This window comes from Anolis sagrei, chromosome 2 (genome assembly GCF_037176765.1).
Source record: "Anolis sagrei isolate rAnoSag1 chromosome 2, rAnoSag1.mat, whole genome shotgun sequence".
NCBI classification, from domain to species: Eukaryota; Metazoa; Chordata; class Lepidosauria; order Squamata; family Dactyloidae; genus Anolis; species Anolis sagrei.
This window is the reverse complement of record NC_090022.1, coordinates 236,450,457-236,477,565: the sequence shown is the minus strand read 5'-3', so window position 1 is coordinate 236,477,565 and position 27,109 is coordinate 236,450,457. Positions and strand designations below refer to the sequence as shown.

The 27,109-nt window shown below is 39.1% G+C and overlaps 2 protein-coding genes across 6 annotated transcripts in view; both read left to right on the top strand.

The window, feature by feature from the left end:
• The window catches only part of ADAMTS19 (ADAM metallopeptidase with thrombospondin type 1 motif 19), a 115,561-nt gene extending 100,238 nt beyond the window's left edge, over nucleotides 1–15,323 (top strand). For all 5 annotated transcript variants that reach the window (XM_060762004.2, XM_060762003.2, XM_060762005.2 and 2 more), the window contains 3 exons: nucleotides 89–241; nucleotides 12,567–12,744; nucleotides 13,170–15,323. In XM_060762004.2, coding sequence (XP_060617987.2) covers nucleotides 89–241; nucleotides 12,567–12,744; nucleotides 13,170–13,321 — 483 coding nt within the window. In that variant the 3' untranslated portion in view covers nucleotides 13,322–15,323. The remainder of the gene's footprint in view (nucleotides 1–88; nucleotides 242–12,566; nucleotides 12,745–13,169) is intronic.
• Nucleotides 15,324–16,854: 1,531 nt separating this feature from the next.
• Nucleotides 16,855–26,797, top strand: MINAR2 (membrane integral NOTCH2 associated receptor 2). The gene is made up of 4 exons (XM_067464854.1): nucleotides 16,855–17,286; nucleotides 19,955–20,058; nucleotides 25,155–25,400; nucleotides 26,582–26,797. Exons 1-4 carry the CDS (start codon nucleotides 17,082–17,084, stop codon nucleotides 26,759–26,761), a joined length of 735 nt encoding a protein of 244 aa, XP_067320955.1. The 5' UTR covers nucleotides 16,855–17,081; the 3' UTR covers nucleotides 26,762–26,797.
• Nucleotides 26,798–27,109: the final 312 nt, after the last annotated feature.

The window sequence follows — 27,109 nt, the reverse complement described above, 5'->3', positions numbered from 1 at the left end:
TTATTATTATTAACTATGGATTCCTACAAGGAGAATTGGTATTGGTAGTGTGTATGTACCTTGGTGCATTTTTAGTATCTTTCAACAGTGTTCAGTAAAATGTGGAAAAGGTGTACGACATCGGACTGTGAGATGCACCAATCCTCGGAAGAAGTGTGTTTTGTCTACAAGGCCCAGAGAAGCAGAAGACTGTGAAGATTACTCCAAATGCTATGTTTGGAGAATGGGTGACTGGTCTAAGGTACAAAATGCTTGAAAATTTATATTTCATACCGACAGTTATAATTTCATGTTATTCTCATGTATAAGTTGAGGGCATGTTTTGGAATAAAAATGGTGGATTTTTATATGACTCATGGATAAGTCGAGATCATTCTAAGGAGAAGGGAAAGTATCAAAGCCATTTAAGAGGGCCAGTCTGCCCAATGTTATTTGCTCCCAAGACATTCAAAAAGGTCAGAAGTGGCACTACAGTGGAAAGAGTAAAGGTAGTTCTTTTAGGTTTTCTCAGGATGGACTAAGCTATTGCCTTTTGCCACTCGACCCAAAGGAAAAGATGTTTTCTTTTTTCTTTTGGTAAGAGTTAAGGTACAGTAGTAACATGGACCCATAGATAAATTGACCCAGGTTTATTGGATTGACTTTTTACTAAAAATTTTAAACGTATTCATGAATGTATAGTAATAAAACCTTGTCATAGACTTTAGGTAGGTGACAGTTGCTTGGATTTGTGTGTGTGTGTGTGTGAGAGAGAGAGAGAGAGAGAGAGAGAGAGAGAGAGAAAGAGAGAGAGGTCAAAATGCCCTCTCCCTATAATAGCAAAAAGATGGACTATAAGGTGCAAGATCAAGGCTGTGAATCCTGAGACAAAGGAAATGGCTCTATGCCAGACATCATGTATTCTGATACTCCCAGGAGAGTGGTTTTATGTGGTTTGTGTATTGACACTGAATTTCTTGTTAGAGATGTGGCTGTTTTACAGTTGTTTGGGGAGTTGAGCAGTGTCCATTCCAATGGTTTTGGCATGTCAGATGCTAGCTCAGGGGGAAGCCAACAACAACAATAACAATAAGCATTTTATTCAGGCTGTATGACCATGTTCCAGAAGCATTATCTCCCAATGTTTCGCCTACATCTATGGCAGGCATCCTCAGAGGTTGTGATGCCTTCCATAGATGCAGTGAAACGTCAGGAGAGAATGCTTCTGGAACATGGCCATACAGCCCCAAAAACTTACAACAACCCAGTGATTCCAGCCATGAAAGCCTTTGACAATACAATGAACAATAGCAACAATAATTCTTTATGTTCTTCCTTGACCCAATGGTGTTATAATTAGTTATGCGATATCTTGGGAGTGTTTGATTTTGCTGCTTTAGCTGATACAACATTTTGTGAATCAGGGAGGGAATGGTCCTGCCCATATTCCTACCATGCCATCTCTTCAGCCTCTTTTCATTTTGTTTTAAGTATATTAATGTTTTTGATTTGCATTACTAGAAAGTAATCTGAAGGATTTTAAATACTGTGTATTATTACCTTCAGAGTTACAATGCAGTGAATTATGAACTGAATGCAATCAAATGTTTGACATGACTGCTACAAAATTTGGTAAACCCATATTGATATTTCATGTAACTGTACCTCATACAAGATTTATACCGAAGTGATGTGTATTGGAAATTAACAAGTTCAGCTTTACCTCCATTTGGATTTTCTTTTCTTTTTTCTCGTTGTGGCTATGTAATTCTGCTTCCATGCTTGTTGTTGTTGTTGTTGCTGCTGCTGCTGTTGTTGTTGTGTGCATTCAAGTCAGTTATGGATTATGGTGATCTTAAGGACTGTCTTCTTGGTCTGTGTGACTCACCCAGTGGGATTCCATGGCCAAGCAGGGAATCAAACCCTTGTTTCCAGAATCAGTCCAATGCTCAAACAACTACACCATGCTGGATTTCACTGCCATGTTAGTACATAGCAAATTAAACCTATGAATTATATTGTAATGTAATTATAGTTAGGTAAAAAAGTGAAAAGTGCAGATCTTTGTTCACTTCCAATAACCTGGTTGTTCACTGTTTTTGCTCTTAGAGATCATTCTTGACATCGATAGGGGGGCTCTTTCATTGAGAAAAGCCAAGTTAATTTCAAACTAGGGCCAAAACATGACTTGAGATTTTATTTTTTATTTATTAATCCATTGAAACAAGAGACTTGCTATACTTCTTCTTGACTTTCTGTTCACTGTGAGCTTCTAAAACACAATTTTAAATTGGTAATAAGGGATTAGTAAAACTTATGACTGTATATCATAACATAAAAATATAACTTACATGTGATTTTCATTGTTTGCAATTCCAGTATAGAAGAAAAAGGATAAAAGGAAACAAAATAGAATTTCAAGTGACTTAAGTTCTGTGGACCTGCCAGTTTCACTTCACTGAAATGTTAGCATATTTTCTGATCTTGCAAATTTCCTAGCGGAAAACAGAGTGGCTCTAAACAATAAATGTAGGCTCTTATGTCAATCCCCGCTTTTTGCCTGTCATGCAGGATACAATGAAAAATATGTAGGAAAGCAAAGCATTCAACACTTTTTTTGGCTGATCATTGAATGGCTCTCCATGGGGTACAATTTACACACAATTCAGCCAGAAAATAGATTTACTTAAACAAAAGGAAGTTAAAGATAGAAAGAACTGAAAAGAGCTCCAAGTTTGATGTTTTATTATGTTCACAATAATAATTGTTTGAGGTTTTCTTTAAAAAGGGGGTATGCAAATCTGACCTGAGTGAAAATGATCATGAAATGTATTATTTAGTGAAGGGGCTGTGTAAAAGGGTGAACAAGAAGTGAACAAACTGGGGGCATGGGGTCCTTGTCCTTATGGTATACCTCCTGTTGCTACTTCCTATAAAGGATGATGCCATGTCAGCTTATACATAATGGCTGTTTTGAACACATCTGAATGCAGATGTGTGTGCATGAAATTAAGAATGACAATCTCAGTGACAATACACAGCAGGAGGCAAAAAATGAGGAGGTACTAGTGGGCAAATCCAGAATATGGAATGTTACTTAGAAAAGTATTTGGTTACAACTATAAAAAGTATCTACTTATAAAAAAATTCTACTTATAAAAGTATCTACTACAACTATAAAAAGTATCCACCCAAAATATCTACTTTTTTTTAAAAAAAATCACTTTTCTCAGATATTAATAAAATGTTTTACTATAAAAACATACATCGGAATTTTGCTTGTTGTACAATACCCTCTTAACAGCCATAAGACATTTCAAATGAAAATACACAAGATAGATAAAAGTGAGATAAAAAGGAGAGAATGTCTCTAGAACATGGCCATATAGCCCAAAAAACCCTACAACAACCCAGAGATAAAAATTTAGAACAGCATAACTGCATGGACAGACTCTTTCTCTAACAACAATCTCAGTAACAATGTACAAGGGTATATATTTGTGGGATTTTAGGCCACCTTTAGGGTCTGATCTGTGTTCTGTTGTCAAAGGTATAGACAAGGTGAAGCCTGGTTTCTGTGCCAATGTCAGGTCAAGGGGAGGAAATAATAAGTGATGGACTCAGAAAGATACAATCCAATATCTTGAAGGACAAGCTAGTTGTTCAACAGATGGCAGAAGGCAGAAACAGAAAGTAGAACCTTCCATACCAGAAAACATCAGTTTATACAGACAGATCCCAAGTGTTCATAAAATCCTGATGATATTTGCACTATTCTATGATGTGCCCCTCCTCTAAACCAAGGAGGCAGAAGTGGTGGATGTCTTGTTATCAAGTCTTATTACATCCAACAGACTTTTAAACGAAAGGTCTCAGAGGCTGTGAACTCCAAGGAGAAGATTATTCAACACAGTCCCATGAGTCCAAAGATTCTGTGATTAAAGAAATAAATGGGCTCAAGAGAAGAGAAATAGAATAGCAACAATACCAACACAGTGGTACCTGAGGAGGAAACAGGGAAAGGAGATAATGCCTCACAAAACAATTCATTGTGAACCTGAAAATGGGTTATTATCATTGCAGAAGCCAAAAAGGGCAAGAAACTTACTGTCTTGCATCCTTCACTGAATGTTCTCTTGAGTTCCACACATTTCTGAGGAGCTCTATTTAGACACAAAGCAGTCAATATGTGGATTCACAGAGACCCTGAAGGAGGCTCCTCTATACTCCACAGAGAGTATAGAGACCCTACACAGAGACCCTGAAGGAGGCTCCTCTATAATTTTTTCAAAAACAGAATTAACTATAAGCAAATACGAGTTAATTATATTTGTGATCATGTGAATCCTTTGGGGAATTCTATTCAAGGAATTCAATTTCTTCAGAATCGAGGCTTATTGATTTCAGTAGAAATGGGAAGTATGCATGGGTTTATAGTTTGGGAGAAGCTTTCAGGAGGGCTAAGAACATAGGATTGCCTTTCAACTGAACAATGGTAAATTGCTTATTGGTTGGTGGAATGTTTTAAACAGCTTACTTGCATTTCCATGCTTTTGTGGCATTGTGAAGTGTATTATTTCCTTTGCGATTCCTGCAGCTTCACAGTGCCATGTTTTCTGTGTGTGCCAGATGCCTGAAGAGATTGAATATATAAGACTAAATGCAGCCTGACAATTGACAGTCACCTAGGGAGTCACTGAACAAGCAGTGTGGTCTAGAGAGGGCCATTAGAGTAAAGAACTTTGAAAACAAAGTTGTCAATATAAAAGGATTGCTGAGGATTAAATTGCTTCCTTGTTTCCCAGATGCAGTGAAAGAGAAAGCCGATCACTAAAAGCACCTTCCCTTCAAAAGAAAATATAGTAAAGCAATACATATATTAATTTTAACTGGCGTATCTAGCCTCCCACAACAGAAATTTAATGGTGTGTACACACTCACACACCGCCATTACAGATATATATCATTAAAAATATATGCATTTTCTTCTTTTTTTAGTTTGAAACCCCTTATTCTATTTTGTCTTGGAGCCTAATTAAAACCATTGTGGGAGTTGGAAAACACACAAAAGGGAAGAGTATAAACTGATTAAAAGGAACACAAGGCTGCTACAAGTGACATTCAAATCTTTAAATGCAAAGAAAATCTGTAAATGGAAGAACAAATAAACTGAAATCTGATTTTATACAAGAACAAGATAATTCATTAGATTATATTAAATGTAAACATTATAATAGCAAGTACTTTGCAATTTATGAAGGCTAAAAGGAAACTGGAATATAGGTATTGAAATGAAATTAATATTCTAAGTTTAAAAAACCTTCCATACAAGAGGAGGCAACTAAAATTAATTTAAATTCCAAAAGCTTGGACACTGTTATTTAAAATATATTACCACTATGTTTCAAGGCAACAGTCAGAGCCCACCCAACTCTCACCCTACCTCTACACCTCAAGAAATCTTAAAAGATGAAAACTTTGAAAATGCAAATCATAGAATCATATCATCAAAGAGTTGAAAGAGACCACAAGGGCCATCTGATCCTACCATGTAGAAACAGGCTATCAAAGGATGTCTGACATGTAGCCATTCAGACTCTCTTTAAAAACCTCCAGAGGAGGAGACTCTACCTCACTCCAAGGCAGCATATTTCACTGTTTAACAACTCTAATAATCAGGACGTTCATCCTAATGTTTAAATTGAATCTCTTTTCCTGCAATATAAATCCATTGCTCTGTGTCCTAGGGATAACTTTGAAAAATGGTTACATGAGATTTAAAAATCTATAGCACTAGAGTAATGAGATGCAAAGATGTTAGATCCTTTTGATTGAAATGTGATATCTTTGCGAAACATGTCCATATAAATTAATTTAGGTAAATAATGGACAAATCTCCCCCCCTCCAAGTCACTCTGGCAATCCAGCTGAGGTCATTCCAGGTGATGAGCGACTGACATGACCCACGTCACACTTGCTACAACAAGAATAAGAGTGGGTGGTAAGGGTGGCCACCCAGTGGCAGTGAATAGGGTTTGACAATGCTGGAATGTCAAAGAATCCCTGCTGGAATGATCAGGAATCCCTCCCATCTCCACAGTGGCCAGGGGCAGAGGGACAGAGCCCCAATCCCGGGGCCAATCATGTGTAACATGGGTCATGTCAGTTGCTCGTCACCTGGAGTGATCTCAGCTGGATTGCCAGTGACTGTGGGGAGGGAGGGGGGGGGGGAGACATTTCTCTATTATTTACCTAAATTAATTTATATAGACATGTTTCACGAAGATCTCACATTTCAACCAAAAGGATCCAACATCTTCACATCTCATTATACTAGTGCTATAATGTCTTAAATCCCATGTAACAATTTAAAAAGCTCTAGAAATATAGGAAAACTAGTCAGCTATCCATAAGTACTTGGTAGCAGGCAAGGAGGTCCTAGATTCCTTTAATAATTTAAATTATGCCAAAAGTAAATATTGAACTAAAATAATTATTGATTGGATGAAGGCTGCAGGACTTGGGAAAGGTTACCAGAGCCTGTCATTGCACATTGATGATTTTTCCTGTATTTGAAAATCATGATAACAACACCACCGACAGAAAATTGTATTGCTGCCATCTATATTTGTGGGCTGATTGAAACCAACAGAATAGGTTTCAACTCCCACAATTCCTAATAGCCACTAATTTGGCTGGGAGTTGAAGTCCCAAACACCTGGAGGGCCAAAGTTTGCCCATGCCTGGTATAGCTTCATGTTTTTTACAAAATAAATTTCTCCCATTTTATTACTTAATACTAGAGTAATTAAGTAATTGTTTTGAGTTAGTTTTTAATTTGTCAGATACATACAAACATAATCGGTAATTCCAAATACACAAGGAGTCACAAAAGCTGTGCAATGATGAATGTAGCTAAAATCAATTATTCCACATTATAGTATAATAGTAATGTATCATAGTTATGTCTTAGTAATTGCAAACTTGAATTTATTTCAACTAAATAATTTGTTATTTGTTGCATTAATCTGATGTTATACTAGAACACTTGAGTGAAGGGTTATCAATATTTATTGAATTTATATCCCACCTTTCTCCCAATATCAGATTTAAGGTGACTTGGATATATACTTGGCTGAGGAAACCTTTAAGTGGCATGGACAAGTCACAATGTCTTAGCATAAGAAAAAAAGCAAGCACATATCTCTGCGGAATAAATATTGCTAGGGAAATCCTTTGAGACGGTTGACATGAATCAGATTCAACTTGAAGACACAAAGTAGAAACAGAGAAAGAATTAATTTCAAAAACAACTTTAATATCTCTGGAGACTGAAAAATACACTATAGGAAAGACCTGAAATGCACAGAAATTATTTCTTTCTAGTCTGGAGGCATACTACCATGTCACATTTCCACTTCTCTCCTTTCTCTTTTCTAAGTCAAACCCTTTTAGGCAAACTTGTAACCTCCAGTCTTCTAAGGTTCCATTCTGATTGGTTTTCAGGAAGCTTTGGTGAGCTCCAACAAACACTTCTCATGTTCTTATGTTCTCTGTGTAATAATTCTGGAACAAGTGATTTGTGGGTTGCAACCGGAGTGATCATTTGTTCTTGGAAGAAGTTGTCCAAGTGTATGTTGTTAACACTGTTACAGATTGGCACTTCCAACTGCAGATTTTTATCAGACTCGGCACTGATTGCCTATTGTCTTGGCTGGGGTACACAGTTTAAATGTTGCTCCCTGCCAGTGACAATTTTTCCCTTAATTTACTTCTTACTAAGGCCAGCTGGAAGTGGCGTATGGCATTACCGCACCTTCCTCAGCTGTTGGTCTAAGGACTCTGTATTGGTTTCAAAATATATGTGTCTGGCAGGAAAGGAAAGAGAATCTTGAATAAATGTGGTGGTGCCAAATTGAAGAATTGTTTGTTTGGTATAATGTTTATAGTTCAGTGACTTGAATTATGGAGAATGGAGAATAAAAGAAATAACATCTGTCATTCCTTTTAATGGCTTTCAAATATCTTGATCCAGGACACAGTTTTAGAGAGTAGAATCATAAAATCATAGAATCATAGAGTTGGAAGAGATCTCATGGGCCATCCAGTCCAACCCCCTGCCAAGAAGCAGGAATATTGCATTCAAAGCACCCCTGACAGATGGCCATCCGGCCTCTGTTTAAAAGCCTCCAAAGAAGGAGCCTCCACCACACTCGGGGGCAGAGAATTCCACTGCTGAACAACTCTCATAGTCAGGAAGTTCTTCCTAATATATAAAACATTCCTCATGACTTGGTGCTTGATAAATTGTCCAAAAAACTTAAGATTGTGTTCAAACTGCAGAAATTTGAATAAGGTTTTGCATCTTCTTCTCTGGTAAAGGCTACGTGTGTGTGTGTGTGTGTTGTTGTTGTTGTTCATTCATTCAGTCTCTTCTGACTCTTCATGACCTCATGGACCATCCCACGCCAGAGCCCCCTGTCGGCTGTCACCTCCCCCAGGTGCTTCAGAGTCAAGCCAGTCACTTCATGGATCCCATCCATCTTGCCCTTGGTCGTCCCCTCTTCCTTTTTCCTTCCATTTTCCCCAGCATCATCGTCTTCTCTAAGCTTTCCTTTCTTCTCATGATGTGGCCAAAGTACTTCATCTTTGCCTCTACTATCCTTCCCTCCAATGAGCAGTCGGGCTTTATTTCCTGAAGTATGGTCTGGTTGGATCTTCTCGTGGTCCAAGGCACTCTCAGAACTTTCCTCCAACACCACAGTTCAAAAGCATCTATCTTCCTTTGCTCAGCCTTCCCCTATGGTCCAGCTCTCACATCCGTAGATTGCTATGGGGAATGCCATTGCTTTGCCTGTGCGGATCTTTGTTGCCAGTGTGATGTCTCTACTCTTCACTATTTTATCAAGATTGGTCATTGCTCTCCTCCCAAGAAGTGTCTTCTGATTACCTGGCTGCAGCCTGCGTCTGCAGGAATCTTTGCACCTAGAAAAACAAACTCTGTCACTGCCTCCACGTTTTCTCCCTCTATTTGCCAGTTATCAATCAGCCCGATTGCCATAATCTTGGTTTTTTTTAAATGTTTAACTGCAACCCAGCTTTTGCACTTTCTTCTTTACCTTAATTAGAAGGCTCCTCAGCTCCTCCTCGCTTTTGGCCATCAAAGTGGTATCATCTTCATATCTAAGGTTGTTAATGCTTCTTCCAGAAATTGTGTGGGCACACACACACACACACATACACACACACACACACACACACACACATATATATATGCTTAAAACCAGGATATTTTGTAGACGAATTCTGCTAACCACTTACAGTATGAAGAAAAGCACATAGTGAAGTATGTTGGGTGCATACTTGATTCTGTATTGAACCAAAATATAATTTACTGAAATTGGTTCATTACCTGTTGCAAAATAACGTTTGGAGCACAGTATGTAATTGTTTTATGCTTTAAAATGTTCTTGTTTACATCTTTAGCTAATTAAATATAGGTGAGCTACCATTAGTGAAAATTTGACAAGAATACAGAATAATCATGTACACTGAAATATTGTACATGTCCCTATATACGATCAAACTTAGATATGGGTTAATTTTCACACCATTTAAAACTGCCTATCTATGTCAAAGGAGTTGCTGAACTTGCTGACCGAAAGGTCGGCAGTTCAAATCCAGGGAGTAGGTTGAGCGCTCGCTGTTAGCCCCAGTTTATGCCAACTTAGCAGTTCAAAAACATGCAAATGTGCATAGATCAATAGGTACTGCTTCTGCGGGAAGGTAATGGAGCTCCATGCAGTCATGCCAGCTATGTGACCTAGGCGGCATCTATGGACAATGCCAGCTTGTTGGCTTAGAAATGGAGATGAGCATCACCCCCCAGAATTGGACTTAATGTCAATGGAAAACCTTTACTTTACCTTATCTATGTCAAAAAATAAAGTAAAGGGTGGGGGTGGTGATGGCTGACAGGGAGCTTTGGCATGGGCTGGTCCATGAGGTCACAAAGAGTTGGAAATGACTGAACGAATGAACAACAACAATGTCAAAACATCAGTTTTGTTATTTTGTAAAAGCAACATTAGATATACAGTATACATGCTGCTGTCTTAGACCTCTAGAGCAGTGGTTCTCAACCTGGGGTCCCCAGATGTTTTTGGTCTCCAACTCCCAGAAATCCTAACAGCTAGTAAACTAGCTAGGATTTCTGGGAGTAGTCAGCCAAAAACACCTGGGGACTCCAGGTTGAGAACCACTTCTCTAGAGAAAAGTCATTTCTGGAACGGTTAAATCAGTTGTTGTGCAACAGAGCATACAGAAAGCATTTTGCAAAAAAGAAAAAAAGAAAAGAAAATTCATGCATTTTCACCTCCCATATACTATAGCTATTTAAAGCCATGTTGCCTCTTTTCTAATGTTAGAAAACTTTATTAGGGGACAGGGCAGGGAGAGACTCTAGCTGAAAGACAGGCAAGTACACAGGTAGCAGAGGTCATTTCCCCCCATAATCCCCCTGAATGGTGCTTCGGAAAGTGAAGACTGAATATGAGTCAGCAATATTAGTCGTTTCTCTCTGTGTAGGTAGCGATCATCAGACATATAGGTGAAAAATTGAAAATGTGACTAGTAATCCATCTATTGCTATGAAATAGACTATACCTAGAGCTAATCAAACTGTTTTTACTGAAGAAGTAAACTAGGTGCAGCAGCATTGGTGACAGATTATGAACTTTTCCTTAAAAGCACAATAATTACATAAATTTTAGAGTAATATGCACATTATTGTGAATCTTTTGCAATATCTGTGCATATGTATACTGAACATATATCATGTGTGTTTTAAAAGTCACCTTATGATTTCCCTATAAAATCACCAAATTTATACCAATTATAAGTGAACCATCATTTTCAAGCACTCAGGTATGTGATGTACATGGCATACCCTTGGCTGCTGAGTACGGCCAGTTCTGCTTGGGCTGTACTGTGATTTTGTTGCTGCTTTAGAATTTTTGCTGAAGATCTTTTGGTACTTTTGGAAGCGTTGGGATTTCCCCCAGCATGTTGATAATTCCCTCTCACTTTACAGTGGCCCCTTTTTTGGCTAAAGTCTTGTTGGCACTCACCATCTGAATTTGCTATTGGAGAGAGAAATGTTTGTCTGAATGGAGGAATGCCAATAGCAACACTCTGGAAACCATTCCAGGGTTTGCAGGCTTTCTCCCAAAGTCAGACGTGTGTATAGTAGCTCACAAGTCATTTTAACATAAACCTTCCGATGGAATTGTTACTGTGGAAGTATACCTGAGCCCTTTTTAAAAAGAACGTGAAAGCTTTTAGAGCTTTCCCTTCATTATCTGTTAATCTACAACTCCATTCAAGGTGGCTATACAGAGAGAGCGAGTCAGAGAGTCATTGGCATATCTGGAATGGTATCGGTGGCATGGTATAATCTGTCATATCTAGAATGCTATAATTTCATTTGAGATTAGTAAACTCATCTTTGCCCCTATATTATTTTCTTTTTTTCTTTTCTTTTCTTTTCTTTTCTTTTCTTTTCTTTTCTTTCTTTCTTTCTTTCTTTCTTTCTTTTGAGAGTTTTATTTTTAGTGCTGCATGCATTGATAGCACCATATTAACCATAGTATCTGTGCAAAAGTAGGAGCTTAGGAAGCCTGAGTAAAGCCAGACAATCACATCCTTTGGGATGTTGTAAGAGTGAAGGCTAACTATAGAGGAGAGAACATAAAACCAGAGCTTTGTCTATTAAACAATTAGTTAGAGCCAGTTAGAAATAGAGATAATGCCAGAAATAGAGATAACATCAGGGACATATAGGAATGGGCTAAATCTTGAAAGTAACAATTACAGAAAAAAACAGTTAGGAGCAGAAAAATCATAATGCCTAGGCACAACATAGATTTTTGTAAGTCCAGCTTGGGAAACACCTGTGTGTTAGTTTTTTTTAATGTGTGGAGGTCAGTGCACAACTGATCAACGCACAGTTTTCACAGAGTGAGGTCCCAACTAGTGGCATGGTTAACACAATGACAGTGGCTTCTCAATCTGTTGCAGTCTTCTTCCACCTTCACAGCTGTTGTATCATGTACCATGTTATCCTCCACCTCATCCCCCATTGAAGTCTCCAGGTCTTTGGATTGTGCTTGGTCTGGAACCTCCCCTGTGGCCCCTCCTGGGAGTGCATGACTCCAGTGGTTAGGCCCACAGGTTCATTAAAACACGCAGGCCCGCTCACCACAACAATGTGACACTCCATCAAGGGGCTGTAAGTCCAGCAGCAGAACCCAGAATCCCCGCCCCCCTCTTATGCTCTCCCATCAAATATCAAGCTTTGGAAGAGCAACAGCTCTTTGAGAAAAACTCAGTGAAGGTGAATGTGAATGTGTAACTAGCCCCCTTTCCTCAAAGGTGATAGTAGAAAGCAGGAAAACATTTCAAGTTCTGGACTTGTTTAGATTTCTGGAAAACGAAGAGTCAACCTGTGTCCAGTTTGAAAGAAATCTGGAGTTTTTTATGGACAAAAAGGGTGCCCCCCTTATCTGTCTCTCTTGAATTCTTTGCAGTGTTCTATCACCTGTGGCAAAGGTATGCAATCCCGGGTAATCCAGTGCATGCACAAGATCACAGGAAGGCATGGCAATGAGTGTTTTTCCTCTGAAAAGCCTGCAGCCTACAGACCCTGCCACCTGCAGCCCTGTAATGAAAAAATCAATGTGAACACAATTACATCTCCTAGGTTAGGTGAGTAAGCACCACACAGTCATGGTCATTCTAATCATGTCTTGTCATTTCTGCATGTATTTCCTTAGCTATGCTGTGATCAGAGTTACAGAGTCACAATGAATGTGTTTCACCTCAGCTCATTCTTTGGGTTAGAAATGTCCCCTAACACATTCTCCACAATAGACTCTAATACATCATTAACTCTATAGCATTCTTAGCTTTGGTTTCATTTTCATTGCTCATCTGATGTTGTGTACTATACAAAATTGAATCAAATTGTTGACTATATATGTCAGCTGCTATGAGTCCCCTGAGGGGTGAGAAGAGCAGGGGAGTAATATGATAAATGAATAAATAAAATTGTATAAATCTGAACATAGTAAATGCCTTAGAGAGACATTTGGAAAGACACCGGTGTCTCTTTGTTTTGTATCCTCTCACAGCTGCCTTAACGTTCAAGTGTCTGGGAGACCAATGGCCTGTATACTGCCGCGTGATACGGGAGAAGAACCTCTGTCAGGACATGAGGTGGTATCAGCGTTGCTGTGAGACGTGCAGGGACTTTTATGCGCAGAAAATGCAGCAAAGGAGTTGACCTCTGGCAGGCAGTCTGGTTAGCTCTCAGCTCTTCACAGTCACATTATTTATAAACACACCCCCAAGCACGCTTCTTCAGACCAAATATTATCAGATTACATATAATTTAATCAAATTAATTTATTTTTTGCCTGCCAAGACATTTTTTTGTTTTATGCTCAGAGTTTCCATGATTAATTTTTATATGAATTATTTTGGATACATTTATCGGAATTTTTTTAAAAAACTACTATTTTAAATGTTTATATTCAGTACAATAAACACTTTTCCCGTTCCCAAGCCCCAAAGAGGAAGAGGTAGCAAAATACTGTCCATGGTTAGGTGTGCTGGATGGGATCACTTATAACAAGTGTGACTTCAGCACACATAACTGTTCACTTCATTGTTCCTGGTAAGAAGCCATCATGTTTCCCTAAATTTACTTTTTTAAGGTGATTTTTTTGCTGTATCCAAGAAATGAAATCCACTTTATTTTATGATGATATATTGGTGCTCAGAGTCAGATTGACCTCAGATATTTTTGCAACAGGTTTTGATGTGAGTTAAGCTAAAAACATTAAACAGGTTATATTACAGAATGTATTAGGAAAACAATGCTTATTTTACTAAGAACTTTATCAGACAAAGTTTCCCCAGATATGTATTTGTGTGATAAACATACCATTTGGTGCAGAACATCTCTAGATGTTGCCACAGCTTCCCAGTATCAATTTTCATAATCTCAGCACCACATTTTTCAGACATTTCATTTCATCTTGGGAAACTGCTGCTCCCCTAAATTGGTTAGTATAGCATTTTGGACAGCTTTAAAGTGGTGGTTCCCAACCTGTGGCCCGTGAGACCTAAAATAAGGTCCACAGTTCTAGATTATTAAATATGGTTTTCTGTGGGCAAGCAGATGGCAACTACTGGGTGGCATATGTTCTGTATCAGAAACTAGAGCTGACGTGGTCTATCCAATGCAGTTTTCTGAATCAGCACCCCAAATAACTAAGCTAAATCTAAAGTTGACCAAAAACAGATTCGTAAACCTATTGGTACTAATGGTGGAGAGTCAAGTGGTCCCTGGTCAAAAAAGGTTGGGAACCACTGCTTTAAAGGGTTGTTGGACAAATTTGCCAAAGGTGGGGCCATCAGTTGCTACTAGTTATGATTAATATACTATAGACTCCATCCAGTGCTGGTATAACAATTTCTGGAGAGCTTAGTTCACAAGGAGCTGTTGCATATCTTGATTGTGAGTTTCCTGTAGGCAACTGGTTGGCTGCTGTGGACACTGTAGACTATTCATCTTATCTATTCTGCATATTTTTATGTTCTGGGAAGACCTGGGCAGTCTCCACAAATGGTGTACATCCTAACACATATTCTCCACATGAATGAATGTGCCTTGGAAAATGTTGAGACACCTCATGTTTATAGGGTTTCTCTGTGCCCTTAGAAACATACTGTAGGAAATGATCTACTGTAACTTAGAAACTTTTATGAACAAAAATAGACAAAAATGGCAAAGTAGGGATTTTAATCATGTGCATGAACATATACTTGAACACAAGTATTGAATCAATTAAACACTGTAAAGATTTACACTGAATCTCTGTTGCACTGTTTGATGTAGCGTAGAGAAACACCGTCCTAGACCTTGTACCATCCTATGAAAGAACTCTGTACTGTTTTAATATGTCATTTGTGTTTAAGTATTTTAAACAAGAGATACAAGCCTTGCTGTCTGTGCTCATACATATTCTCTTGAAGTTTTACCAGAAAGGAGAGACCTAATGCTTACCATGAATTGGGCTAAATTTTCAGTTTTTAAAAAAAGTTTTAGAAAATAATTTTGTGATAAAATTCTTTGTTTTTTTAAAAAAGATCTTTATAAACATACAGTTTTACAGTTTGTGAAACGTAAACAAGACAACATTTTCCTTATGAGAAAATATTGTACATGTGTCATTTGATTTTTACACCTTCAATAAATATATCTATATTATATAAACTCATCCACTTACAAGTGTGGTTCTGTTTTGTTATGTTCTTGGGATGGGATTATGTTAGCAATTTACAACATAATACACCAATTTAAGATTACACAGTCTAGAAGTGTGGGATTGTGTAAGGGACGTATTCCCAGGAGGAGAACATTGTGACATGGGAACAATCACACAAGCAGAGTGAGCAGCATGGCAGTGTTTGCAGTGTGCAACAGTATGGTACATCATAGATCAGGCTGCCTTGTATTATGACACCGGAAGAAGAGAGGAGCAAGGGCCCCCTACAGAACTATTGGACATTGGTAATCCAAAACAGATGGCAGTGGGAAGTTGTTATGTCTTACAATTTTTCAAGGTGCCTTGTTGTGGGAGCCCAGCAGGACATCTGGGTGATGCCCCATTTTTTAAATGTCAGGAGTGACTTGAGAAACTGTAAGTCACTTCTGGTGTGAGAGAATTGTCTGCAAGGATGTTGCCCAGGGGATGCCCAGATGCTTTACCATCCTGTGTGAGGTTTCTCTCATGTCCCCACATGAGAAGCTGGAGCTAACAGATGGTTTAACCCATTGTGCCACCAGTGGCTCCGTGCCCCATTATAAGCCCCCATTGCGCATCGTCACAATTCTCTAACATGATTAACAGATGGTTTAACCCATTGTGCCACCGGTGGCTCCATGCCCCTTTATGAGCTCCCATTGGGCATTGTCACAATTCTTTAGCATGTTTATGTATCATTTCAGTGATCTAAATCATAAAGTTAATCATTACTTCCTAAGGTGCAGTCATGGCAATTAAAGGGGAATCATAACTCAATAACTGTGTAGTATGAATGTGCTCTTGGACCAAAGGATACTGGAGAAAACTGAAAGTCTTAAAGGAGTGTCACCAAATAAACTGATGTACACAGAAAATCTACCATTTTCAGTTGCAACTCTTAATAGAACTTTAGAGTGGTTAAGCAGCTTTTTGTCTAAATACACTCTCTGTGCTCTGGCATATAACTTATAACAATGTAGCAAGCTGATCAGAAGTGTGCAGTGCTCAAGAAAAATGTCAGTGTAAATGAAAGGTAAGCTAACAAAAGAGAATTTCAAGTATCTGTTAAAACTCTACTATGTGACACATTTGCATTGTTCCAGGCTGAATGTCATAGCAGCACAACACATTAGCTTCTACTTATGCTTTGTAACTCAGAAGTCTCATTTCAGTCCAAGAAAGAATGCTATTCCCAGTTCCGTGTTGTTGATGGACTATATTAACTCAGTGTGTTTACTATGAGTCTTGACACACTGTGCATATTGCTAACGATAGTTTTTCAAGTCATCTGAAATACCAGTACTCTCTCTGTAATGAAGCTATATTTTAAAAAATTACACAGCAAACCACACTTGCTAATGAAAACTTCTCATTCTGTAATTTCTAATGAAATGTGTAGCTTTTGATTGTGCTCAAAGGTCTCCTTTGAAACACCAAATGCCTGTGTGGGGCCTGTTCCTGTATTTCAAAGTCTCTTAGTCACAATTAATGGGCCCATACTTTACTTTTTCTTGCACTTTGATACCTGCTTTTGAAAGCAGAAGTTAATGCTTTAAACGGAGCAGCTGCATGATCCTTTTTACATGCAGACAATAGGAAATGAGCCTGCCTGACATCAAACAGCTTCAGCTACGGTTTCAGGTAAGAGAAAGGCCGTATCGTTGTTCACTTAATTAATTATAGAAGAAAAGAGTAGTTGCTCTGGAACTGCAGAATATGTAGAAGGAAAACATGGATCTCTCTGTATTGCCAAATAACAACCACCCTGATAAATTCCTTCAGCTAGATGTAAAGTCCTTAGCAAAAACCTCAGTCTTTTTACAAACCTGGCTGGCAAATTTTCCAGAAACACATTTGCCTGGGGAACAGCAGTGGCACAATAGAGTCTATTCACAGGTAAGCAATTTGTCTTTCCATAGAATGTGTTGTTGCTATAGTTATTGCTGAAAAATGTCTCCTAATTCTGAAGCTTTATATTTCGTGCTTACTTGAGAATTGTTTTGATCAATATTGCTCCTGTGCCTTTGATTAATTGGTTGAATAATGGTATTTTTGTAGCTGGCATGATAACTTATAAAATGTTTTGGTTACTCATTATCAAATGGTACTGATGGGGAGCAACGTGAGCTCCCGCTGTTAGCCCCAGCTTCTGCCAACCTAGCATAATAGTAATAATAATAATAATAATAATAATAATAATAATTTATTTATTTATATTTATTTAACCAGTCATATGACCATTTCAAAATAGAACACGAGTAAAAACCGAGGCAAAAAGGTGAGGATGACAGCTGACCTTCTATTTATAGTCAGAATCTTATTTTCCTGGTTCTTCTTTCAGGACCAACCTAGCAGTTCAAAAACATGCAAATGTGAGTAGATCAATAGGTATCGCTCCAGTGGAAAGGTAACAGCACTCCATGCAGTCATGCTGACCACATGACCTTGGAGGTGTCTATGGACAATCCTGGCTCTTTGGCTTAGAAATGGAGATGAGCACCAAACCCCAGAGTCAGACATGACTGGACCTAATGTCAAGGGAAAACCTTTACCTTTACCTTACCGATGGGGAATTTGCAGCCTTCCAATGATAGTGGGACTGCAAGTTTCAGCATTTCTTGCCATTGGTTATGCTGGCTAGGGGTTATGGCACTTGCAGTCCAACATCATCTGGTGGGTCAGATGATTCCCACCTTTCACATATGGTGTTGTAATTGGAATATCCTCCCTCCCCCTAAATTTATAATGAATCTAAAGGAAGCAAATTGAAAGACAAGGAAACATACAGCTGAAGATGGGTGGGTTGCCACTGTTGATCCTGTATTATTGCTTCAAAATACTGCCTAGGAGTCATTACAAATTTAGTGATTGATGGGGTTATTGTCTGATGTAGAAAGACAGATGAATGGGCATTATCAGATAGATGAAAATATTATAGAAATGAATTGAGGAGAGAAATAATTTAAGAATACTTTCATTGAATTGTATATTTATTCATCTCACTTGAACTGCATGAACTCTTCAGGCTCATGTGCCAGGACCCTTTGTTCCCAGCTTTCCAAATTTCAAATTTCTCTCTCAACTCATGATGACTACAGATCAACTTGTGATGGCATTTGTCTTCAACTCACAGTAAGATAGGTGTACACATCACCGCCATCCAGTATTACTTCCTCAGTGTTTACAAATGTGTTAAATCCTTTGATAGATGAATAAGACTCACCTGGTGTGTCCTGGGTGGGCCACCCAGCACAAACCGTTTACCTGCATCAGCCACAAAATCCTTTAAAGGCACAACTAAGTTCAACTTCAATATTTCATGTGTTCAAGCTACTCCATCTTTTTTGTCTCACTCACTGTGTTTAGTGGGCCAGCAGTGGACCATTTCTGCATCTTGTAAGTTAGGTAAAAGAAAAGGTTTCCCCTGACATTAAATCTAATCTTGCTCAGATCCGGGGAGTGGTGCTCATCTCCATTTCTAAGCTGAAGAGCTGGAGTTGTCCATAGACACCTCCAAGGTCATGTGGGCAGTATGACTACATAGGGCATTACTTTCCTACAGAAGCAGTACCTATTCATCTACTCATATTTGCCTGTTTTTGAATGCTAGGTTGGCAGAAGCTGGGCCTAATAGCAGGAGCTCAACCTGTTTCCCAGATTTGAACCACCAACCTTTTGGTCAGGAAGTTCAGCAGCTCAGCTGTGCTACCGGGGTGGGGGGGGGGCATATCTTTTAAGTTGGGTCCTATTTTTTTAGCCCAAGACACCAATAAGAGGGGTCTGTATGTCTTTCTGGCTTTCTGTTCTGTCAAAAAACTCACAGGTTTTCTACTTTATCCAACCCAACAAAACAATTTTAAACAACAAAAGATCTATTAAAAAGCAACAAATGTCTCTTCTGCAAGTTCAAAGAGCCTCCTGGGAGAATGCACTATTAAAATTTAAAATAAAACAGAAACACGTTCCTTGAAGGATATAAAGAAAGAGTACAAAAATGTTATGTTTCAATGCTAGTTATATTTTGTCAGGAGGAAGCCTGATAAATTTCTATTAAGGAGTTGCTGATTCTGCGTAGGATTTCAGGTTCAATTTATTTAAATTATCCTACTTTTTTAAAAAACTCTGAAAGAGAATAGATTACAAGCCCTGAACTGGACATGATGCACACATTGTATAGAGCCAATCATTGCTGAAGAGCATGTTTTGTTTTAGAATGGCAGAGGCTAATGAGGTTAAGGGTTAGTTAATACCAGAACAGGAGAAGCGGTGTTCCTTTTCAAAAGAGATGTGAGTGACCTCCTGGTTTCTGAAGTCATTAAACCTTGAGACTAACCTAAATTCTCTGTGCTGGAATTCATTTTATTTTAACAAACGATTGCCTCTTAGGACATGGAGCCTCACTGCTGTGTATTTTAGCCTGTCATGACCTTTACAGAGAAATCATTCATATTGATGCCCCTTCTTTCTTTGCTTACAAAGGCCCTTCCTCAACTTAGCAGTTCTTGCACTTATTTCCAATATTCAGAGGCCAACATGACAAAGTAACTTGCACCTCAGGCCAACAGCTGTTTTTAAATTTATGACACTTTTCTGCTTTGGAGCAGGCACTTTCTCATTCTACCTAAATCTCTTTCCATCAAGAATCAGAAAGTATAACAACGCAATGCTTGATGGAGCAATATATGTGAGGAGGTTGGGCTCAACACTGGTTAGCTCTGCTCCACCACTATTTTGATGGGTCCACAACAACCCTAACACAGTTGAACAAGAAGGCGATTACAGACAAAATCTTTGAGATTGATCATACTGACAACTTGCGGACTAGTAAACAGCAGGGTTTCACCACTTAGTATCCTTTACTAAAGAGTGGCTAATATTGTCAAAAATATCTTCAAGTCTTAATGTCTGTATCCCTTAGAAAAGCATTTCCAGCCCTGTGCTTCCAAACAATGGCATCCGGCTGGTTAGAGGGAAGATATAGATGGATCCCTCATGCCCAACGTCTTTGTATTTGTGGGCCCAAGGAAAGAGAGGATTTAATACACATTGTCCTTTGTATAATGGCCCTCAAAACAATCTTCTGGGAGCCCTTTTGGAAGAAAGGTCAGCATTGCAACAGTCAGCAGTTATCTGTGACTTGTTAGCAGATTATTCCAAAAATATAACATTAAAGGTTGCCACATCTGCAGTTGCAGCTCAAATAATCCAAGCTAAATTAATAAAGTCCGCAGCAGAGGCTAGAAATAAAAATGGTTTGGGATCATACCAGGCCCGTAGCCAGGATTTCATTTCAGGGGGTGGGGGTGGGGGGCTAAAAAAATTTCAGGGAGGGGGGGCTGAGTTTCGGGGGGGCTGAGTCTGAGTGAAAGAGGGTCTAGCCTAGCAAACCTTTTGTATCATTACCCCAATACCCCCATGCATATGGGATATATTGAGTATGGTGATCAGATCATGATATGAATAAACATAACAGTTTAAATAATGCACCAATAAGGCCTTTTTGCGAACCATCATGAAAATTTCGGGGGGGGGGGGGGGGCTGAAGCCCCTCAAGCCCCCCCCCCCCCCCCCGGCTACATGCCTGGATCATACAAATCAGACATTTGTGATTCTTATCATGTCACTACTACCACATTGCAGATGGATAAACCCAATCAAGGAAGCCATAGCCTTGAGTCTTCAAGACATGAGCAGGGATGTTGATGATTTTGTGACTTTCAGGCACTGAACTGTGTTCCCAAATAATTTTTTCCTCCTGGGTCCAACACCAACACTCCATTGCAGGAAGTGAGAAATTGAAAATTGTCCACTTAGAACTTTTAAATTTGCTGTGTTTGCATTCCCTTGGTAACTTTGCTTGCTCCTTTGCTTTGAAGAACTAAACTATTTTTAAAACATTCAATTAGCATTTAAGTTATTGCAAATTTGGGACTAAAAGACAATTGCATTGTGCTGGCAAACTTCTCAGGGATGGCAATGCCATCATTCAATGCTCCACATCCACTCCACCTGACTCACAACTATATCCCTGCTCATAGCCCTTGTCTAAGATGTGTCATTCACAGAAAAGGCCAGACAGAAATTTATAATTGATTGCACTCTTTCCAGAGAATGTTTAATGAATTATATTTTCAATAACATTTGGGGGAGCAGGATCCTGGTATGTTCTATGTTAGCAGCAGTAACACCAGCACCTTCTTCTTTGCCTCACTGCCTCTTTGAGAATGTGAAATATCAAATACCAACCAAAAATATTTGTCCAACATTCACCAACTAAGCCACGTTTTTTCCAATTTTAGCACTGTTGGTGGTAGAATTTTTCTGCATACTTGATTGCATATGTACCTCATTGCCAAGGTAACTGATTTTCAGGGTTCATCCTTGAAATAAGTACATGATTATGCAGTGGTCAAAACATATTAGAACAGTTGGCACACTCAGCAGATCTGGGCTGCAGGGAAAGTGATAATATCCAAGATGACCCAAATAAGGTGGCATTTCTAAATACTAGAAAGTAAGTCCAATTACATGCAGGCACTTTCTTCCAGGGTAATATGTAGGATGAGTTTGTAAGAGCAGTCTGGATGAACATACAGATGCACTGCCCACAGCAAGTCCAGACATGAATGGTTTGAACACTGACCTATGACTCTCAAGAAAATCTGTTCAACTGTGGGCAAGTCACACTCTCTTAACTTCTCTTAACCTCAGAGGAGAGCAAAAGCAAACACCTTCTGAAAAAAAATTCTTGCCAACAAAACTCCATGATTGGGGTTGCCATACATCAGAAATTATTTGAAGACACACAACAGCAGCAGCAACAACAATGTCTGATGAAATGGTACAAGGCCTATTTTGCAACTAGATCCTGAAACCCTGTAGAGCAGTGTCTCTCAACCTTCCTAATGCCACAACCCCTTAATACAGTTCTTCATGCTGTGGTGACCCCTAAACAAAAAATTATTTTCATTGCTACTTCATAACTGTAATTTTGCTACTGTTATGAATCATAATATAAATATCTGATATGAAAGATGTATTTTCATTCACTAGACCAAATTTGGCACAAATACCCAATATGCCCAAATTTGAATACTGGTGGAGTTGGGGGAAAATAGACCTTGACATTTGGGAATCATAGTTTTGGTTGTGTCAGGAGCGACTTGAGAAGCTGCAAGTCGCTTCTGGTTTGAGAGAATTGGCCGTCTGCAAGGACGTTGCCCAGGGGACGCCTGGATGAATTGATGTTTTTATCATCCTTGTGGGAGGCTTCTCTCATGTCCCCGCATGAAGAGCTGGAGCTGATAGAGGGAGCTCATCCGCCTCTCCCCAGATTCGAACCTGTGACCTGTTGGTCTTCAGTCCTGCTGGCACAGGGGTTTAACCCACTGCGCCACCAGGGGCTCTGACAGGGAATCATAGTTGCTGGGACTTATAGTTCACCTACAATTAAAGAGCATTCTGAACTCCACCAACAATAGAATTGGAACCCCCATGGCCAACAAAAAATACTGTCTTTTCTGATTATCTTTGGTGACCCCTCCAGGGGTCCTGACCCCCAGGTTGAGACACACTGCTATGGAGATTATAGACCAATTCAGAAGGCTATTGTTGGTGGAGATGATGTATTCCTTGTGAACAAACTTTATTTTGGCTAGATGTTTGCTTAGGGTGCACTGAATGGGTGTAGGATACTACTGTGCCCTGAAGCATTTCATTATATCAGTGCATATGCTTCAAAGATGTTGTTTTGTAATGTTGAAATAAGTAGAGGTCCAAGTATAAAGGGAACCACAACTTCAACATGCTGCTCCTCATAAAAGGTAATGATTCTTATGAGAAATTAGGTCCTGCCTGCAATTAAATCTTTTAAGTAGTTAGTCCAGGCCCAGCTTTCAATCCATTTAGGTAAGAACAGCTGTCCTGGGTGAAACACAAGTCTATCTAGCCCTTCTAAGCACAGCCAGGCAAATTGCCCCAAGAAGCACACAAACTTGCTATTACTTTATAAATTCAGACTATTTGTCCAGTTAGGCCAGAATTATCTACTGTGACTCACAACTGTTCTGTAGAGTCTGGGTGACAGATAATTCTTTCTTGTAACTTATTATATACCCAGTTCTTGTGGGTTTTTTCGGGCTATATGGCCATGTTCTAGAGGCATTTCTCCTGACGTTTCGCCTGCATCTATGGCAGGCATCCTCAGAGGGTGAGGTCTGGAGCTGGGAAAAAAGGGGGTTTATATATCTGTGGAAAGACCAGGGTGAGACAAAAGGCTACTGTAAGATGGGCTAGGTGTGAATCTTTTCAATTGACCACCTTGATTAGCATACAATGGGCTGACTGTTATTATATACCGTTTTATTTGCATCCCCTGTCATCTAAAGATGCTAAGAATTGAACCTATGTCCTTCTGTATGCAAGGTGTAGTTTCCCCTACTAAGTTAGGCTACCTAAAAGACATTAACACCATTACATAAAATATAGTTTCAACTCGTTTTGCCTCTTCCTCCATCATCATTTAAAACTGTATAAACTGATTACATTCAAATCACATCGGACTGAATACAGACTGAATTAGTCTTGCATTAGACCCAGTAATATGAATAGGAAAAATGATCTATGGCATAACATAAGACTGAAGCATTGGTAACTTTCAGACAAGATCCAATCCATTTTTTTGGTGCCAGTTCCACATGCATTAAAAATGGTATTGCTGGTATGAAAGATTTTCTCTTCCTCAACCAACTATCAAGAGCATTGAAAATGCTGGTGTAGATGCAATACACAAATATGACAGGCAAGACAGGATAACCAGTGGACATGTCATGTCTCAGGAATGACATATGGAAACTGACAGGAGCTAAATTTGGAGCTGGCAGGCACTGCAAATCGATTTACTCTCCAGCACTCGTTGAGGGTAATTATAGAGGGATGTGTGCCTCTTTGCCTTTGGAGCCTCGTCTTATTTATGACTCATTTACTCCTTCATCTGACTTGCCCCAAGAAATGCAATTGATTGGCAGAAGGAAAGGGTGGCTGACACATCACAAGATATGTACAGAATTCAAAAGCAATTAAGATAAAATTGAAAAATTGACAAAAAGTGAATTTAATGAAATTCAGTAGAGACAAATACAAAATTCTACATTTAGGGCCCAAAATCCAAATGCATAGGTCTAGGGTGTGTGGTGTGTGTGGATTATATGGTTCAGTGGTAATACCTGTGAAAACAACTTATGACCAAACTACAAATCCCACTGCTCCACAGGATGTAGTCATAGCATTTAAAGTGAAATCACGGTGCTATAACTATACAGTGTGAAGGGGCTCTCAATCATTATCATTCAGATTACTGCTGGGACAGCAACATTCAACTACCATTTTGATGAGTGAAAAACTGAAGTACAGTAATAGCCATTCTATGTAGTTAATGGGGTGATAAATAAGGAAATGTTGCTGCCTATTTAGAGCTTTGGGGCTTTCATACAGCGGTAAATTATTACTTTAAAATATTTGTTTTGGCAATGAATTACTTCGTTTTCATCCAAATTCTAATCTGGATTTCTTGTACAGTCATTGCATCACAGCCATGGCTTTCCTGTGACAAGCTTGTTAAAGAATCAGTCATACTCTTTTACAGGAATGTGCCCATATTACGTGAAGCACTACCACGTCTTCCCAGGAGGCATTTTTTAATGCTACAAAAATTGGCTTATCATTAATGTGAAGGGTTTCAAGCCTGCGGAAGAGGAGATCTTTTCTGAGATTAATGTAGATGACAGCTTTCCTTTATACCCATAGAAAGAAAGGAAAAATGTACGTGAGCGGCCAGTTGTGCAACTTGGTGAGCTACATCCGGCAGTGATTGACAAAGCCCTTGGAAAACACATTACACCTGTCACCTTGAAATCGACCATCAAGAGTAATCCTCTATACAATGATGTCTTTATTGATGACACCTGGCAGGAAAGGAGGAATAATCCATCTTGGACTGTTAAGGACTATGACAGGCATTCCCTAAACTCCACCCTGGCTCACTATCTAAAGGTACGGTTACATAAAACCATGCCTGTCCTATATTTACCATTAGGAAGAAAGTTTTCCATTAGAAAAAAATTGATGAGGATCCTACAGAGTTACTTGGTTGATAGAACTGTTTTGTCAGATGAACTGGAAGAGTGATTATTCATCTTGCTTTTGGTGCTCAAGGTATTGCATTAAAACTTGCCCTACTGTTTTGGGAAATGCACTGAAGCAAGCTTTGGGGGTATCACTGAGAGACTCTTGGGAGAATGGGGAAGAAGTCCCACCAGATTAGCAGCTGAACATATGAATTCAGATCATTATGGGTGACCTGAATTCATATTAGGTTACTGGAAAGTTGGATGCTTGCAGCAACTCAAATATAAGCAATAGGTTCAAAGCAATGTAGAGTACAAAGGGCTTTATGGGTCTGGGGATAGGGATAGTTGTAAGTTCTGGTTTTTAATCATTTTGGATGAAGGATTACTCTGGCCTTAATACAGCAGACACAGTGGCCATTGTGCCACTTTCAGTAAAAATAGTTTTGCTCCATTGTCTAGCCTCCATGCTAATAAGCAGAGATAGAAGGCAGTGGAGAGAACTTGATTAGTGTCACTGAGCGGTAAACACTGGTAACCAAAATGTTGTGAATTACTCAAATTTTATTTATTTATTTCAAATGTTTGTATCCCGTCCTTCTCAACCCTTGAGGGGGGACTCAGGGCAGCTTACAACAGCAACAATTAGATGCCAACACATACAAAAACACAGTAAAACATGACATAATAGAGTAGATAAAAGCATTAGGTTAAAATCCATTTTAAAACATTATTATCAGCCATATTGATTCAGCAACCAATGACGCAATCCAAAGCCTGTCCATAGACCGTTCTGAAACATTGCAATTGCTGTCAAGCCTGTTACTCAAATGCCTGGTCCCAAAACCATGTTTTGAGCTTTTTCCTAGAGGAAAGGAGGCATGGAGCTGACCTAATTTCACTGGGGAGCATGTTCCACAGGTGGGGGGGCACCACTGAGAAGGCCCTGTCTCTCGTCCATGCCAAATATGTTTGTGAAGAAAGCGGGATCGAGAGCAGGGCCTCCCTGGACAATCTTAATCTCCGAGGTGAGATGTAGAGGGTGTTTAAGACAAGTAAGCTTTTGTTGTCTATGCACACAAAACAATCACATTGCTTTTCTTATAGGAAAATCCAAATGATATCCACTACTGGCTGGAAGATATTTACACTCCAGGATATGATACCTTGCTGAAAAAGAAAGAGAGAGAAAGCAAACGTTCTAGATGTTGTCTAATCATACTATTTCTAGTATTGTTGGTTTGTATCACAATAGCGACGGTGATTGTTTGCATTTTGTTCACATGATTCAGCCAAATTCAGCCAATAAATATTTGGGAAGAATGGTCTCCAGTTTATATTACACTGGGATTGAAATATACTGGTCAAAATCCTACATTAGGGTTGGGTAACATAAATCTCCCCATGCGAAAGTAAGCATCAGTAGTGCCATGCAAACCTGTGTTGAATGGTAAAGTTATATAACTAAATGCACACCCATATATGACAACAAATGTGCATCTGCATATGTAAGCACACCTTCCTGAAGAGCAGCAGTGCATGTGCAGCTCTGCTTCTGCATCTTTGAACTGAATGAAGACATTCTGCATCAGACAAAAATTCCCAATTGCCTCCATCAGAGAACTTGTGCATGTG